Source organism: Gracilinanus agilis, chromosome X (assembly GCF_016433145.1).
Source record: "Gracilinanus agilis isolate LMUSP501 chromosome X, AgileGrace, whole genome shotgun sequence".
In the NCBI taxonomy this organism is placed as follows: Eukaryota; Metazoa; Chordata; class Mammalia; order Didelphimorphia; family Didelphidae; genus Gracilinanus; species Gracilinanus agilis.
This window is the reverse complement of record NC_058136.1, coordinates 33,373,570-33,392,885: the sequence shown is the minus strand read 5'-3', so window position 1 is coordinate 33,392,885 and position 19,316 is coordinate 33,373,570. Positions and strand designations below refer to the sequence as shown.

General features: G+C 37.9%; 1 protein-coding gene across 1 annotated transcript in view; it reads left to right on the top strand.

Annotated features, from left to right (window-relative positions):
- Positions 1-17,635, top strand: part of LOC123253629 (zinc finger protein 208-like) — a 274,976-nt gene extending 257,341 nt beyond the window's left edge. Inside the window, exons 7-8 of the mRNA XM_044682794.1 lie at positions 2,049-2,058; positions 15,646-17,635. Coding sequence (XP_044538729.1) covers positions 2,049-2,058; positions 15,646-17,402 — 1,767 coding nt within the window. The 3' untranslated portion in view covers positions 17,403-17,635. The remainder of the gene's footprint in view (positions 1-2,048; positions 2,059-15,645) is intronic.
- Positions 17,636-19,316: the final 1,681 nt, after the last annotated feature.

Below are 19,316 nucleotides of genomic sequence, written 5' to 3'. Positions count from 1 at the left end.
ATGTCATGGAGGACAGTGCAGTGGAGTAAATTAGTCAAGGTAACATTCTTCATAAAACCATATGTAAGAACAAAACAGAACACTAGTCTTCCAGACCCAAATCTAAGTTTTAAGTACTTTTCTTACAGCTACCAGGAAAGTGTGTATATATGTATATATCTATGTAAAATTAAAGTCACATACCAGAACTACACATTGCAATATACTTCCAACTTCTTGGGGAATCATTTTTTTTAACAATTTTTTTCTGACATTTTACAATCCAGATTCTCTCCCTTCTCCCGCCTTGAGATAGATGGTAAATGATCTGATAGAGGTTATACTAATGCTGTCTTTTGAGTATCACTTTTCCAAAAATGGCTAGCAGCCTTTTACCCAGAAACATAGAATTCTTCTTGGCCCCAACTGAATGTTGGAAGCTTGAGAACACCGAGGAGGAAACTATATAGGAAGATACTTAGGCCTAATGGGGCCTGAAAGCACATCCTTACCCTGATAATATCTGAAATTGATCACATCCCGATAAGAAATATTGAGCCAAGAACATATAAAACCTACAGGAGGCCTTTAGAATAGACCATTAGGCCTCCTTAAAAAAGCATGATCATTGTAATCCATATATAAATGTACAGTATTCCAGTTTACTGTGACAAATTAGGTAATTCTTTCAAAGGTAGCACACATTCATTATAAAATAAGCTACTTCTGTTCTCAAGACTCCTGTGTAATCGGTCACTATTGATTGTCACTAGAGAGGGCTTACTGTGGGAGTAGATGCTGTGCAGTAAGAGATAGAGATGTAGACTCTATCGTTAAATGAAAAACAAAAGGTGTATGTACACAATTTTTTTAAAACAAAAGACATTATTTCCAGACATGCCAAATACTTAGGGCCATTTTCTTGTTTAAAAAAACAACTACCTGCTTTTCCAGGTAGCATACAAAGATATAGTCATTAGACCTTGAATGTCAAAGCTTCCCTTTGTACATTACAATATGAATGGCATAGTGTATACTGCCTATGTTAGAGAAAAACCAGTGACCACATAAAGTTGTGGTCAGGATGGAGCCGTCTTCAACTTGTAGCTTAGTACTTTTTTTTTTCCAGAGATGCAAACACCATGCAGTTGTGGCACTTGGGGCTATCAGCACCCCTTGGGAGAATAGCTGTGTTTCAGATGAAGTGGGTAGAACCATATTTGTTATGGAAATTTGCTCTGAAGCAGAGTGGTTGTTTCCAGGGAGTTAACAGCCTGGCTTCACTCTGTTTCCAAAAGTTCTTTTTGCTGCATGTAATAATACAGACCTTCCCAGCTAATATAGATTTGTTAAGCTCTAAGCAAAAAGAATACTAAAGAATGGAACACAGAGAAAGACAATATAAAGCAAGCCAATTCCTGTTGCAATTGTTAGCCACGTACCATTGCTAGTCATTGCTCGGATATTTGGCTTGCACTGTAGTCCGTGGGAAATTCCAATGTTCGTTTTTTTTTTTTTAAACCCTTATATTCTCTCTTAAAATCAATACTGTATATTGGTTGCAAGGCAAAAGAGTGGTAAGGACTAGGCAGTGGGGTTAAGTGACTTGCCCAGGGTCACACAACTAGGAAGTGTCTGCAGCCAGATTTGAACCCAGGACCTCCTGTCTCTAGGCCTGACTCTCAATCCACTGAGCTACCCAGCTACCCCCTCCAATATTCATTTTTACTCAAGTGAAGGCAACAGCAAAACTTATTGCATCAATGGCTGTGGCTCCCCTGGCCCCCATGCCAAGCTGCCCAAGGAAAGCACAGCAGTCCAGATGCTGGCTCTTCCACACTGAATCCCATTGGGCCTTAAAGTTAGAGTAGTCGCCAATATGGACAATGGTGTTTTCACTCATTTCATCATGGTCTTGCTCAGAGGTATCCTTGGCTCTTTATTCTATTCTCATTCTTCACTAACTTTCTTCTGGGGGCTGATGACTCCTGTCACCAAATAATTCATGTTACCACTTTCTTTGCTAGCAAGCAGGCATAGGACTTTGGAAATGGACATGGAAAATTAAGTGCCAAGAGTATACAGTTCATACTCGCCAGTGCTCTTGTAAAAAGAAGTGTTTTCAATAGCAAAAGAAAAATCATTCACTTTGAAATGAAGGCAAAATTGTACAAGACTGAGTAGAACCAAGAAAAATGTCAACTTCCAAAAGTTGACCTCATTTCTAACTGCTCATCTCTAGCTTTCTTCTAGCCTCATCACACCCTTTGAGCTTCTTGCTCAGCTTATCCTCAGTTGATAAGCAAAATAGCACTTTGCTACTCACTGAGAACCTTTTGTCTTCTGGATCTCTGAATTCATTTAGTATCTTTTTCTTTTTTATCACAATAGCTAGTCTCTGCTCAGCTTTGTCCTCACCTGTCCATCCTGCTGTTTTCCGGAACAACCTCCCTCTTGGGTTGTTTCTCTTGGTCAGCAACCTTCCCCAATTTGGTTCTCAGTTTGTTTATATAGTTAAGGCACATGTATCTGAACCAACTTTCTGGTTAAATTAACTGAATAGCCTGACTTTTCTTTTTTTTTTTTTAATTAATTTTTTAAATTTTTATTTATTTTTTGGGAGCCCGACTTTTCAAAGGAATCAAATACTTTTTAAAAAGTTTATTAATGCTTTTTATTTTTTATGCCACATGTTTTATTTTGTTTTTAAACCCCATCTTCTCTCTAAGTATCATTTCTAAGACAGATGAACCAAAAGAGCTAGGCAACTGGGGTTAAGTGATTTGCCCAGGGTCACCCAGCTAGGAAGTATCTGAGGCTTGATTTGAACCTAGGTCCTCCTGACTCCAGGTCTTGCACTCTTTCCACTATCCTACCTAGCTGTTCCCACACAGTTTTTTTTATACCACACATACCACTACACTCCTCTCTCTTTTCCCTAACTCCCTCACCCCTTCCAATCCCAGCCAAAAGGACTGTCCCTTGTAATAAAGAAAAACAGTTTAGCAAAATCAACCAGCATAGTGACCATATCTAGCAAATACATTTTTATAATCTATTGTCCCCTTCCATACGTACACTGCCTACTCCCCTTCCCCCAACAAAGAGGATTGAGATATTGCTTTATCAAACTGTCCTCAGGAACTCGTAAGGCAAAGACAAATTAAACAGATTTTTTTCCTGCTCCCAAATCTAGATCTCTAGCCCTGACCTCTTTATTTGCCTTCCAAACCCATATTTCTATCTGTTTAGAGATTCTTGGATAACTCGTGCTTACCTCATCCTCTTCCCCCATTCAAAACTTTGTTCTTTGTATCCAGAGCAGTTTCTCCTCCCTTTGCTGCTCTCCTTCCCATTTCCTAGGTTAGAAACTATGAGGCTCTTCCCTCTCCTCCTCAATTGATCGAATTGTTTACTGAGTTCTATCAATTCTTCCTTCAAAACATCTGATTTGACATTTCTCCATTTTCACTGACAAACACTCAGTGGAGTTCACCATTACTACAAATTTAGAGTGCTGTTACAGCCTCCTAGTTTCTCTTATTTACTGACTGCTGCCATCATATTTTCTACCCCAGAAGCCATTGATTTCACCATGTCATTCTGCAGAGATTCTCTACTGTAATCTCTTCTCTATCTAGCCATGGTCATCGGTTCCTATTGTCACACTGGGCACTTTCCCTCACCAGGTTTTTAAAAATATACTTTTTTAGTGCCTTTTGTCTTTACCTCAAAGTCACTTTGACTCTTCTTCCCCAACATTGAATCAACCTCCTCAGACATATTGCATACCCCTTTCTCCATACTCCTGTTATACTTGTGTCCAGGACTGTGTAGGCAAATTACCTTTTGTACTAGGTGTTCAGTAATTGTTTCATGTGTGCGATTTATCTCCCTGTCTACACTGGAAGCTTCCCCAAGCAATTATTCATATCATAGGATCACTGATTCAGAGTAAGAAGGAATCTTAGAGATCATCTAGTGCAGCCTTGTTTTACAAAAGGGGAAACTGAGGCCCTGTGAAGTTAAGCAACTGGCCTAATATCATATACTTAGTCACCAGAACTAGCATTTGAACCATGTTCTCTAACTTCAGGTATAGCACTCTTTTCTGTATAACATAGACTCAGAGATAGCATAAGATATACTTTTCTTTTTGTTTTTTGAGGTGCAAGAGAACTTTTTCTCATTTTTTTTTTATCATATTTTGCCCACCAGTTATTGTCTCACTCATTTTCCCTAACCAATAATTATGAGGGAGAGAGAAAATGTATCTTAAGATGTGGTCTCTGGGTAGATAGGCTATATATACATAGATGAAATTCATAATATTACAAGGTGATAATTTTAAGTGCTTAAATGAAAAATACAGCTAGTATGATAAAATTTTGGAGGAGAGAGATGTGGGCTGGAGTTGTTGGGGAAGACTTTGTGGAAGTGATGGGATTTGACTTTGGCCCTGAAGGATTTGGTTAGATGGAGAAGCAGCAGAAGGGTATTCTGAGTGTAGAAAACAAACTGGCCAGAGGCTATGAGAATTACATGTTCAGGCCAGCCCACCTTTATTTTGGGACTATTCATACCATTGCTAGGAAAACCTTAAACCACACTGCTCAAGCAGGAATGCTACTGGTATCCAGTCACCAGGAATCCTCCAATTGGCTTCCTCAAGATCCTTTCCCAATCAACTTCTGCTGTTTGCTATTGTGTAAAGGCATCCTGCCAAGGCTTGAGTTTTTCCAGTGGAATGGGAGTAAGTCCTTGCTGCTTTTAAGGAGTGAACTCAGCTCCATTCAGAAGGAAGTACACAGTGTTCAAGGATCACATTTAACAATATACTCTTAGGTCATCGAATTAACACACTATTCTTCTCTGTTCCATGTCCACAAATGCCCAATACCAAGAATTACATTTCAGATCTTAATTTTATCATTACCTTTGGGTGCTTTTAATTCTTTCATGTTTACAAAATGCTCTACTGATTAAGTGGTATGTACTTAATCTAACAACCACATTCATATTTGTGTTCTTGGCTTGCCAAAGTATAACTCCTATTAACTTAATTTCTTCAGGATCTGTACAGACTTAAGAATGTTGGAGACTCAATCTGTCTTATCCAAGTCACATGACTTTTTACTTAACCTGTCCTAATCCTACTTCTACTTGGCCTATAGCCCTGATAAGTAGGCCCCTTCCTTATGTTGGCTCTTTACTTTTTTCAGCAGAGAGTCAGGAATGATGGGTAGGAGTTTACATCTCATATTAAGCAATTGAAACTCCATCCTCTTGGCAGTAGAAAGCCATTGCAGGTTCTTGACCAAAGTGTGACTGGAGGAAAAGGTATTTTAGAAATTAGAATAGTAGAATCTTCTACTCAGTACAGAAATTATTTCTGTAACATCCTTGATCATCCCTAGTCATATAGCTTTTGCCTAAATATTTCTAGTGATGGGTGAGTTCAATCCTTAAAGAGTCAGCTTACCTTTATTGTTGGGTAGCTTTTGGAGAATTCTTACTTAGGTCAAGTGGAAATTTGCTTTCTAGTAAATTGTACTTGTTGACTTTAGTTCTACCCTCTTCTAAATAAAAACCCTTAAGATAATTTAAGATCACACTCATGAATCTCTTTAGTTGTCTAATGTTCTTAGTTCCATTAGCTGTTTCTGAATACGATATTAATTTTTAGTCTCTTATCTCTATCTTGGTTTCCTCCTCTGACACCTCATTACTTTCACTATTAAATTGTGGCTTCTCAGATTTCTAGTAAGCATAAAGAAGACCTTTTCTTTTTTGTTTTTAATTTAATTTGTTTTTTCAATTAACAAAAATAAATTTTGTTCTTTCTCCCACCTCCCCATTGAAAAAATAAAGATAAATTATAAATTTATATAAATAAACTAAAATAAATTATTAGATTATATGTTAAGTAATTAAATAAAATTTTTAAAAAGTAATTAAATAAACAAATTAAAATAAAAACAAAACTCTTTAACAAATATGTGTTGTCCAGCAAAGCAAATTCCCCCATTATCCATGTCAGTCTCATTCTGCACCCTGGGTTAAGGAAGAACTGTCTGATGGAGCTGAACAACAACCAAATGAGGTATCTTTTGAAGGAATGACTTTCCCAACACTGAACATGTTCAGGCAACTCCGTGATTAATGGTATGACTAATCTTGATCCAGGGGAACAGATGATGGAACACACTTCTTCCCTCTTCTTTGTAGAGAAGTTGAGAGCTAATGCTATGAAGAATGTTGCATATGATAGTAATGTACAATTGCTGTGACCATTGGTTTTGCTTATATGTCTTTCCTATTACAAAGAAGGGTTCTATGAAGGGGAGCAGTAACATCAGAAAATGACTGGTATAAAAACAAAAGATATCAATAAAACTTCTAAAAACATTGTTAAATCATTAACTAAACCGTGGCCTCCAGAATTTAGCACACAGTACTCTAGGCTTGATCTGAAAAGCACATAATAAAATGGAAGTTCATTCCCATGGTCTTATCTGAACAGTGTTGTTATTTTTTAATATTTTATTTTTCTGAATACATGTAATAATTTTCAACATAAATTTCCTGAAATTATAAGATCCAAATTGTCTTCCTTCCTCCCCTCCTTCCCCACCTCCCAGAGATGGTAAGCAATTTTTTATCTGGGTTATACATGTATTATTATGTAAAACATACTTCTATGTTGTACTCATATTAGAGAATACTCATATAAAACCAAAACCCCCAAATAAAAGCCCAAATAAACTAATGTGAAAAATTGTATGCTTTGATCTGCATTCTGACTCCCAACAATTTTTTCTCTGGAGGTGGATAGCGTTCTTTGTCAGAAGTCCTTAAGAATTGTCCTAGATCACTGTATTACTAAGTATACTGAAGTCTTTCACAGTTGATCATTGTACATACAATATTGCTACTACTGTGTACAATGTTCTGGTTCTGCATATTTCACTCTGCATCAGTTCACGTAGATCTTTTCAGCTTTTTCTGAAATTATCTTGCCCATCATTTCTTGTAGCATAATAGTTTCCATCACCATCACATACCACAGTTTGCTCAGCCATTCCCCAGTTGATGGATGTCCTCTCAATTTCCAATTCTTTGCCACCACAAAGGGAGCTGCTAAAGTATTTTTATACAAGTAGGTCCTTTCCCTTTTATTATCTACTTGGTATACAGACCTAGATTAAAGGGGATGCTTAGTTTTATAGACTTTTGAGCACAGATGCAAATTGTCTTCCAGAATACTTGGATAAGTTCACAACTCCACCAGGAGCGCATTAGTATCCTAACTTTGCCACATTCCCTCCAACATTGATCATTTTCCTTTACTGTCATGTTGACCAATATGATAGGTGTGAAGTGGCACCTCAGAGTTAATTGTAATTTGCATTTCTTTGATCAAGCGATTCAGGGCATTTTTTCATGATTTTTGATAGCTTTGATTTCTTCATCTAAAAACTGCTTGTTCATATCCTTTGACCATTTGTCAATTGGGGAATGGCTTGTATGCTTATAAATTTGATTTAGTTCTCCATATAGTTGAGAAATGAAACCTTTATCAGAGATAGATGCTATAAAATTTTTTTCCCAACTTATTGTTTTTCTGCTAATCTTGATTACATTGATTTTGCTTGTACATGACCTTTTAAAATTTTAAAATTTTATTTTATAAAGATATTTTACTTTCCAATTACATGTAATAACAATTTTCAACATACATTTTTCAAGTTATAAGATCCAAATTGTCTCCTTCTCTCCATTTCTTCCCCCTTCCCAGAGATGGTAAGCAATTTGATCTGGTTTTTACCTGCATTATCTTGCAGTACAGACTTCCATATTAGTTGTTGATGTAAGAAAATAGTCACAAAACCAAAATCCCCAAATAAACTAAAGTGAAAAATTATAAGCTTTCTAACTCCAACAATTCTTTCTCTGGAGGTGGATAGCATTCTTTGTCATAAGTCCTTCAGATTTCTCCTGGATCACTGTATTGCTGAGAGTAGTTAAGTCCTTCACAGGTGATCATTCCACAATATTGCTCTTACTGTGTATGATGTTCTCCTGGTTCTGCTTATTTTACTCTTGTCAGTTTATGTAGGTCTTTCCAGCTTTTTCTGAAATCATCATATTCATTATATCTCACAGCACAGTAGTATTCCATCATCATCATATACCACAATTTGTTCAGTCATTCCCCATTTAGTGGGCATCCCTTCAATTTCCAATTCTTTGCCAACACAGGTAGAGCTACTGTGAATATTTTGGTACAAACAGGTCCTTTCCCCTTTATTATCTCTTTAAGATACAGACCTAGTAGTGGTACTACTGGATCAAAGGATATGCCCTTTGGGCATAGATCCAAATTGCCCTCCAGAATGGTTAGATCAGTTTACAACCCAACCAGCAGTGCAATAGTGTCCTAATTTTGCCACACCTCCTCCAACATTTATCAATTTCTTTTACTGTCAGATTGGCCAATCACATAGATGTGAGGTCAGAGTTGCTTTAATTTGTGTTTCTCTAATCAAGGGTGATTTAGAACATTTTTTAATATTGTTATTGATAGCTTTTATTTCTTCATCTGAAAACTGCTTATTCATATCCTTTGACCATTTGTCAATTGGAGAATGGCTTATATTCTTAAATTTTTGATTTAGTTCTCTATATATTTGAGAAATGAGACCGTTATCAGAGAAACTTGTTATAAATTTTTTCTCTTGTTTTTCTACTAATCTTGGTTACATTGGTTTTGTTTGTACAAAAATTTTAATATAGTCAGAATTATTCGTTTTATATCTCATGATGTTCTCTCTTTTGTTTGGTCATAAATTCTTCCATTCTCCATAGATCCCACAAGTAAACTATTCTATGTTCCCCTAATTTGTTATAGTATCACCCTTTATGTCTAAATCATATACCCATTTTGACCTTATCTTGGTTATAGAGTGTGAGATACTGGTCTATACCTAGTTTCTGCCATACTATTTTCCCTGAAGTTTTTGTCAAATAGTGAAATCTCATCCTAAAAGTTGAGATCTTTGGGTTTAATCCAACACTAGATTGTTAAGATTATTTACTCCTAGTCTATTCCATTGGTCCACCATTCTATTTCTTAGCTAATACCAGATTGTTTTGATAATTATTGCTTTATAGTATAGTTTGAGATCTGATACTACTAGGCTACCTTCCTTAATTTTTGTATTAATTTCCTTGATATTCTTGACTTTCTGTTCTTCCAGATGAATTTTGTTATTTTTTCAAGTTTTCTACCAAATTTTCTGGTATTTTGGTATGGCACTGAATAAGTAAATTAATTTAGGTAGAATGATCATTTTTATTATGTTAGCTCGGCTTACCCATGAGCAAATTAATATTTTCCAGTTGCTTAGATCTGACTTTATATGTGTGAAAAGTATAATTGTGTCCATATAATTTCTGTGTTTGTCTTGGCAAGTATACTCCCAAATATTTTAGATGATCTAGAGTGATTTTAAATGGAATTTCTCTTACTATCTCTTGGCTACTGGAGTTTGTTGGTAATACATAGAAATGTTGGACAGTATTTTAATGTCTAAGGTACCCTTGGGGCAGCTAGGTGGTGCAGTGGAAGAATAAGGAAGACCTAAATTCAAACAAAGCCTCAGATACTTACCAGCTGTGTGACCCTGGGCAAGTTATTTAACCCTGTTTGCCTCAATTTCCTCATCTGTAAAATGAGCCTGAGAAGGAAATGGCAAACCATTCCAGTTTGTCTGCCAAGAAGATCCCTGATGGGGTCAAGAAGAGTTGAACACAACTGAAATAAATGAACAACAACAACAATAAGGTACTCTAAGATTTTCTTGTTCTACACGTGTCACAATGTATTCTCAGAGGGGATGCTAATGGAGCATAAATTCTAGTAGATTCTGCCAAGCTTGAAAAGTTTCAGCAGCAGGTCTCAGAGCTAGGCAAAGAGAGGGCTGAGGACTTGTCAAGACAAATTGAGAGGCCAGTCACCAGGTTGACTGCAGGAGGTTAAATTTTTAGGCCCCAGTTACTCCCAAAAATAGTCTTTCTTTTAGGAAGGAGGGATATTGGGAGCTTGCACTGGTAAAGGGACCATACCAATGAAACCACAGATCCTGGAAGTATCGAAATGGTTAGCTTTTTTCAGCCATGTGACATTGTTGATGTCTATTGGACTTTTAGTTAACTAACATAAAACTGGCCTCACTCATCATTGAGTAGCTGCTTTTTTTCAACCTAAATATGGGGAGGGGTATTAAAAAAATAATAATGATAACTTATAGTGCTTTATAAATGTTCCTATTTGCACGTCATAACAGCTCTATGTGTTAGGTAATGAAAATGTTATGCCCACCCATTTTATATTTATTACCAATTACATGTAATAACATTTCTGCATAAGTTTTCTAAAATTATATGATCCGACTTGTCTCCCTCCCTTCTTCCCTCCTCCCCCATCCTAGAGCTGGCAAACAATTTCATATGCCGCCCATTTATCGATGAGGAAACTGAAATTTAGGTTAAGGGACTTATCTAGGTTTACATGGCTCATAAATGGTCAAACAGACTTACCCAGTCTTCTTTCTACTCTACCATGTTTGTGGCTTTATATTTATCTGTTAAATTTCATTTTGTTGGGTTCAGCTTGGCATGGCAGCCAGTCAAGATCATTTTGAATTTTGATCCTGATACTGTATTAGCAGGAGAAGCCGGATGACAATAGATAGAGAGGCCTTGAAGTTGGGAAGACATGTGTTCAAGTGCTGCCTTCAGCTCTCAGTGCCCCAGCCAATTCTCAATGACTGTTAGTTACAGATGAGTTTCTGTTCTACATTAGTAGAGGAGGCTTCAACAATGGAACTTACCTACATGGACAAAATAACAAGTCTAGACTCCCTTTCCCCTCACAAAAAATGTAGAAGCTATTCCCTTTTAGATTTTCATGGTCAAAGATTTAATAAGCAGACTTTCTCCATTTTTTCCCCAAGTCTCTAGCTAAACATCACGAGTAGGATGGGACTAAGGGCAAAGCCTTCTAGTTGGCAATGATCCACTGGTCTTTTAAGAGATTGCTCATCCTTAAAGTTCACTAGTCATATTTTGTACCGATCATAATATCTCTAAACCAGAATTTCTTCATCTAGAAAAGAATGATAATAAGGTTGACCTTAGCTCCCACAGGGTTCTTGTGAGGATCAAATGAAGTAACAGATTGGAAAGTGTTGTCATTGGAATTTTTTTAACCCCTTACTTTCTGTCTTAGAATTAATACTGAGTATTGGTTCCAAGGCAGAAAATCAGTCAGGGCTGGTCAGTGGGGGTTAATTGACTTGCCTAGAGTAGCCCAGTTAGGAAGTGTCTGAGGCCAGATTGGAATCCAGGCCCTTCCATCTCTAGGCCTGGTACTTTATTGACTGAGCCACCCAGCCACCCCCATCATTAGATATTGATGATGATATTGATTAGGTAGTATTATCTGGATTGAGTTCTTCTACCATTTGAGAATCTATCACATCCTACCATTATTCAGCTCACATTTAGCAGTTTATCCATAAGAATAGAAGCCACTTCTGGCCAGCCTTGTACATCTACTAGCTATGTGACCTTGGACAAGTCACTTAACCCAGTCACCTCCATTTTCCCATCTGTAAAATAAGGATCATAATGGTTCCTTCTTCCCAGGGTTGTAGCAAGGGTCAAATGAAATAATATCTGTAAAGCATTTAGCACCCAATTCCCAACATATAGTAGGTGCTATATAAACATTAGTTGTTATTATTACTGTTATTATTCCTAATGTAATTCTTACCAGTGCTTGATGTTCTGTGCATGTTCTTTTTCAGTCAATCAACAAGCATTTCTCAGACATCTGCTGTATGCCAGGCACTGTGTTGAGTGCTGGGGATATATAGAGACAAGAATAATCTGTTCTGCTTCCTGGTCTCCAGGAGTTCATATTCATTGAGTTGTTGAACAATACACTAGCAGCTGGGGGATCAGGAAAGGCTTCATGTAGAAGCTGTCATTTGAACTATGCTTTTTTTTTTTTTTTAATCCTTACCCCTTCTGTCTTAGTATCGGTTCTAGATATTAAGAGCAGCAAGAGATAGGCAATAGGATTTAAGCTACTTGCCCAAGATCACACAGCTAGGAAGTATTTCAAGCCAGATTTGAATTCGAATCCTGACTCCAGGCCTGGCACTCTGTCCACTGAGTCACTTAGCTGCCCCTTTTCTCTATATTTTAAGAAATGATGAACTAAGGTGTTAACTCAGTGAGTGGTGAAGAGAAGAACATGAAGATGCTGGGGGGGGAGTATAGAAAGGGCAAAAGGTAGCAACTGAATGGATAGGAGGATGAGGAAGAGTGAGGAGTTAAGGAGAAGACTGGAAGGGTGGTGAGGCCTTCAACAGAAACAGAGAATTTGTCAAGGTGAATATGTTTGGGGGAAAGGATGAGGAGTTCTATTTTAGACACAGTGAGTTTGATGTACTTACAGAATATTCAGTTCTAAATGTTCACTAGGCAAGTGGTGATACAGCATCGGAGTTCAGGAGAGAGACTAGGGATGGATATAGAGATCAAGGAATCATCTGCATAGAGATGAGAATTAAATTTGGTCACCAAGATGGCAGCTAGGCAGTTCACTGCCTAGAGTCAGGAAGACCTGAGTTCACATTCCCACACTAGTTCTATGATCCTGGGCAAAGAATCTTCATCTCTGCCTCACTTTACTGAACTAGAAAATGAGGATGAAGTAATATCTACCTCCCAGGGGGGTGAGGAGCACTAAGCACAGTACCACAGTACTTGGCACATAAATACTTGTTTCTTCACTCCCCATTGAAGAAAATGAGAATCTCTGACCTTTTTTTAATAAGACCCCAGATATTAGAATTAGTCAGTATTTAGCTAAAGAAAGTGATTAATCTGGGATACTGAAGGATATTAAGTAGGATTAGTGCATTTTGAAGCTAAATATGTTTAATTAGTTTTCTCTATATTGTAACTTTCTATAAACCAGCATTTTGCAATAAGGTGCGGCTCAGAAGGCCTGTGCCTTCTAAGTGGAAGGCCCCTACAGGCCATGCCCTCTGAAAAGAAGGCTTGACCATATATGGCACACACAGATATCATAACCAGTACCAAATGATTTTGAAGATTATTGCTTTGTGGTATAGTTTGAGATCTGGTGTCCACCTAGGGTTCCTCCCTTCCCACTTTTTTTTTTTGTTGTTATTTATCAATTTTCTTAGGATTTTGTCTAGTTTTATAAAGTAATCCTTTGGTAATTTGATTGGTATAGCATGAATGAGTAAATTAATTTACCTATTATTGTCATTTGTATCATATTAGCTTAACCTAGCCATTAGCAATTAATGTTTCTTCAGTCATTTAAATTTATTTATTTGTTAAAGGGTGTTTCATAGTTGTATCCCTATGTGTGTCTTGTCAGGTAGCCTCCCAGGTGTTTTATACTGTATGTAGTCATTTTATTTATTTGTTTGTTTAATCCCTTACCATCCATCTTAGAGTCAATACTGTGTACTGGCTCCAAGGCAGAAGAGTGGTAAGGGTAGGCAATGGGGGTCAAGTGACTTGTCCAGGGTCACACAGCTGGGAAATGTCTGAGGACAGATTTGAACCTAGGACCTCCCATCTCTAGGCCCGGCTCTCAATCCACTGAGCTACCCAGCTGCCTCCTATGTAGTCATTTTAAATGAAATTTCACTCTTTATCCCTTCCTTCTGGGTTTTCTTGGTAACAAACAGAAATAGTGATAATTTATATGAATTTATTTAGTATTATATAACTTCGCTGTAGTTATTGTTTTAAGTTGTTTTTTTTTTTTTAGTTGAGCCTTTGGGGTTTTCTAAATAAATCATCATTCCATCTGCAGAAAGGGATCATTCTGTATCCTTTTTGCCAGTGCTTATTCTCTCAATTTCTTTTTTGTTGTCTTATTATTAGAATGAGCATTTCTTGCACTATATTGAATCATAATGGTGATAATAGACATCCTTGCTCTGCCCCTGATCTTATTGGAAAAAGCCACCAATGCTTTGTGTCATTTTTGTGCATCCAAGTTTGTGGATTTCTGTACATAGATACTTTCTTTTTTTAAAAAATTAACTCTTACTTTCTGTAATAACACTTAAGATAGAAGGGCAGAGTGTAGGCAAACAGAGTTAAGCAACTTGCCCGGGATCACACAGCTAGGAAGTATCTGAGGTCAAATTTGAACCCAGGTCCTCCTGACTCCAGGTCTCACACTCTGTCCAATGAGCCACCTAGTGGTTCCCACATATATAATTCCTAGGTACAGTTCTAGGTACACATATTAGTGTACCTTTCAAATTATATATTAGTACTACCCATCCCTTCTCTTAGACCTATTTCTTTTGAATAAGGTATTCAGTTCCATTTCTGTAGCTCAGTCCATGATTCCCTGTTTCAGTAATATCTGTGAAATTTTCATTTATTGCCTTAAAATTTTCAAGCTCACTTCGTTAACAGTTTGACTTTTCTTTTGATATAAATACACACAACACCTTGTGTATAGTTACTAACCTGCTCCCCTGATTTTTTCATCCTAGAATTTCAGGTCCTACTATCATTATGTTTCTTCATTCTATTTCATACACAGCATCTTCCATAGCATTCAGTTTTACGTATTTTATTAAGGTTTTCCATCTGTCCCTTTCACAATTCATTCTAAAGCCTTCTCATGCAGATCCCCACTTCTCCTGACAAACATTTTTTTTTTTCATTTCTGAGATGTGAGTTTTACTCCAGCATCATAGGCCATGGTCCAGGGAATCAAATCATCCTGTTTGATATGAAATTGCCATGGCCAGATAATCGTACTTCCCTTTCTGATCTGTAGCTTTAAAGTTTGCAGAGTGTTTTTAATAGATTCTCATTTGAGCAATATTGCAGATTGGGAAACCAAGCCAGAGAGAGGATAAATGATTTCTCCATAGTCACACAGCTGATGAGTATCAGAGTCAGAATTTGAGCTTAGACTTTTCACCAAGTTAGTATTCCCAGTTTCCCATAATTCATTCCAGATAGGCTATTTTCATTGTGTTCACTGTGTACATTGGGCCATTTGGCCTCCTACAGCTACTATTTCCTGCTCACTTTTTCTTCCTTCCGATTTCCATTCTATACTTAGAGTTGTTAAAGTTGAATACATTGTGAAGGCATTTTTTTCCCTCAACTTGTTACCTCCTTTTCACCCTAGGAATTTCCTGTCTTCTGAAACAGGAAATAGGAGACCTTTTTATTTTGTATGTCTTTCAGACTGGGAAACTAAGCCTGAGATCAAGCAGTCTTCTCCAAAGCATGACTTTTCTGAAGAAGGATCATCCCATGGGGAGATAATAGAAAGATTCACAAGGGATGGTCCCTGGGAGTCTATGTTTCTAGAAAGCTGGGACTGTAAGGGCCAGTTAGAGAGAGATCAGGGACATCAAGAGCATATGAGGCAAATGACAATTGCACACATGAAAACCTCCACTGGAGACAAAGGTCATGAATGTAATGAATTTGAGGGAACTTTCAGTCTGAAGTCAATCCTTGTTACACAGCAGAAAGCCCCCACAGAAGAAAGCCTTCTTACTTGTGATGCACGTGGTAAAGGCCTCAAAAAGAATTCAGACCTAGCTAAACTTCAGAAACTGTATGGTGTAAAGAAAGCTTGGAAATGTGGGGAATGTGGGAAAGGCTTTAGGAACAGATCGGCTCTTATTGTCCATGTGGGAATTCATAGTTCAGATAGACCTTTTAAATGTACAGAATGTGGGAGCGCCTTTAGGCAAAACTCATCTCTTTTGAAACATCAGAGGTCACACACTGGAGAGAAACCCTTTAAATGTAATGAATGTGATAGGGCCTTTAGTCAGAGCTCATCTCTTATTGACCATCTTAGAATTCACACTGGAGAAAAACCTTATGAATGCACTGAATGTGGGAAAGCTTTCAACAAGAGTACACATCTTACTCAACATCAGAGAACTCATACTGGAGAAAAACCATATGAATGTGTTGAATGTGGGAAAGCCTTTACCCGGAGCACACATCTTACTCAGCATCAAAGGATTCATACTGGAGAAAAACCCTATAAATGCATTGAGTGTGGGAAAGCCTTCAAGGATGCTTCATCCCTAAATCGACATCAGTTCATTCATACTGGAGAGAGACCATATAAATGTGGTGATTGTGACAAAGCTTTCAGTGGCCTCTCAAGCCTTATTCAGCATAAGAGAATCCATACTGGGGAAAAACCTTATGGATGTAAGGAATGTGGGAAAGCCTTCAGCCAGAGTTCATCCCTTACAAAACATCAGAGATTCCATACTGGAGAGAGACCATTTAAATGCAATGCATGCGATAGGGCCTTTAGCCAGAGTTCATCCCTAATTCATCACCAGAAAACTCATACTGGAGAGAAACCCTTCAAATGTAATGAATGTGGAAAAGCTTTCAGCCAGAGCATACACCTTACTGAACATCAAAGAATTCATACTGGAGAAAAACTCTACAAATGTAAAGAATGTGGGAAAGCATTCAGTCGAACTTCATCCCTTATTGACCATCAAAGAATCCACACTGGAGAGAGACCCTATGAATGTAATGTATGTGGGAAAGCCTTCAGCCAGAGTTCATCTCTTACTAAACATCAAAGAACTCATACTGGAGAAAAACCCTATGAATGTAATGAATGTGGGAAAGCATTTAGCAAGAGCTCATCCCTCACTCAACACCAGAGAATTCACACTGGAGAGAAACCCTACGAATGTGGTGAATGTGGGAAAGCTTTCAACAAGAGTACACACCTCACTCAGCATCAGAGAATTCACACTGGAGAGAAACCTTATGAATGCAATGAATGTGGGAAAGCATTCACTAGGAGCACACACCTTACTCAACATCTTAGAGTTCATACTGGGGAGAAGCCCTATAAATGTGATGAATGTGGAAAAGCTTTCAGTGACACTTCGTCCCTTACTAGACATAAGTTCATTCATACTGGGGAGAAACCCTTTAAATGTGATGAATGTGGGAAAGCCTTTAGTGGCCTCTCGGGCCTTATTCAACATCAACGAACTCATACAGGAGAGAAGCCTTATGAATGTAATGAATGTGGCAAAGCCTTTAGCCGGAGCGCTCACCTCATTGAACATAGGGGAACTCATACTGGAGAGAAACCATACAAATGTAAAGAATGTGGAAAAGCTTTCAGTCAGAGCTCACACCTTACAAAACATCAGAGAACACATACTGGAGAGAAACCCTATAAATGTTGTTATTGTGAGAGAGCCTTCAGCCAGAGTTCATCTCTTATTCAGCACCAGAAGATTCATGCTGGAGAGGAATACTGTATGTAAAGAATGTGGCAAAACTTCCAATCTCATGCTTGGATGATCCTTCAGGCCTTATCCAGCATCGGAAATCTTGCTTTGTGAACTTAGTGGATCAACAAATGTGTCTTGAGCACCCACTATGTACATAAGGTTACATGGAATAATTTACACAAAGAAATGTTAGGCCCTCTTACAAAAATGTTTCCCTCTTCTAAAAGTTCTTGTGGATTGAGGGGTGACCCTAGATGGGGGGGTGGGGGGAATCAGAGTTAGGTGGTTAAAAAATTAAATGTTGTAAATGTGGAGTCTTGAGTATCTTTCTAAATATTGTAATGGAAGACAATGGGAATTTCCAAAAGCAGTGTATTCCTTTACATGTTAATGTGTATTTGAGCTTCTGAATCCCTGGGAATCCCTTGCAAAGAAGAGGAAGCTGCCAAGAGGTTCTGCCAAGATGGGGTGGGTAGAGTTATGAAACTCTTAGGGGCACTTTTGAGGAGACTTGTATGAGCATGGAGAAAATCAGAGAATTCTAAGCATTGGTAGGGAACTTACAGGTCATTAAGTTCAGGGATTTTCACACTTTTTGAACTCAAAAAAACTTTATATTAAAAAAAGTCAGAACTTTGATTCGTGTTAAAATTTAAAATGTGTAAATATTAGTGACATTGAGAATGGAAATTGTTGGATTTGTAATGAATATCTTTATGTTCCTTTACTTGGCTCATGTTCAAACAGATATAACAGTTTCCCTTGTATTCTAAGTTTAATACTAACTAGTGGAAAATCTGCTACATGTGTATTTTTGAAACTCACCTTTTGAAGTAAACTTTATTGAGATTCACTCACATAAACGGTATGTTTCTTTCACTTGGCGTCCAGAGCACTATATTCCACAGCATCACAGCACTGGCTCATTATGCTACAATGTTGGATTTTGGATGGCTACAGGATGAAGCAGGCTTGGGGCGATTGGGACCAGGTAGCCAGTTAGATTAGAGGGATCTGATGGGTCTCACAGGTATAGGTAAGTTATCAGGATATAGAGGGTGGTCATGTGTATATACAAATGAAACAACAGACTTCCGTGGTATCACCATGGGCAGGGTGGGGGAGAAGTAGAAAAGATTGAACCTAGACCAAGGTAGAAGTGGGCAGATAGTGAGTGTTCAAATAGGCTGGCTCAGGGTCTGGAAGGATAAGGAGAACAGACTGAAGATATCTAAGGAAGGGATCTGAACACAAAAAGATTTGTTAGTAGGAGGTCAGAAATAGCCTGAAACCCAGGTGTATAGGGACTAGAGAATTAGGGTAAAAGTTCAGCACAGACAGGATAAGCAGTCAGTGTTAGCAAGTGGATGGTGATTGTTGATCCTAAAGGAGAAGTCATATTTCCTCCCTGGCCTTGGGCTGATGTCCCTGGCTCAGTGTGGACAAACAAGGGTTGTCAGGTGCGTGTTGCCTATTAATCTGCCCTTGGTTACAAAGCAGAAGGAAAGAACAAGGGCCTTCCTGAGGATCATTAATATCTTTAACAGGGTCTGTTCTCAGTACTCTCTTTGGAGATCCTATTTTTTGAGTGCACCTAATAAAAGACTCAGATTCTTATAAGCACGTGACCCTGATGCCCAAGCTCCCATAACCAGTCTTCTGGTCAGCCAGAGGATGGGGTCATCCCCAAACTATTTTAGTACTGAAAATCCACCAAACTAGAGTACCTATTGCCCTGAATTATATCATTGAGAATGAGGAGGGAACAACTGACTAGGGAATGGGTTGCCTTGTTAAGGTTCAAGAAGGGAATGTGGTTTTTAAGGGAACCCAGAAGGGTAAATTTGAATCCATTAGGAGAAATCTATCCAACATAATGAAAATTCAGTGGTATTCACTTTTGAAACTCACTGAGAACTGCCTATTCATGTGGTGCTCAGGGGTCTT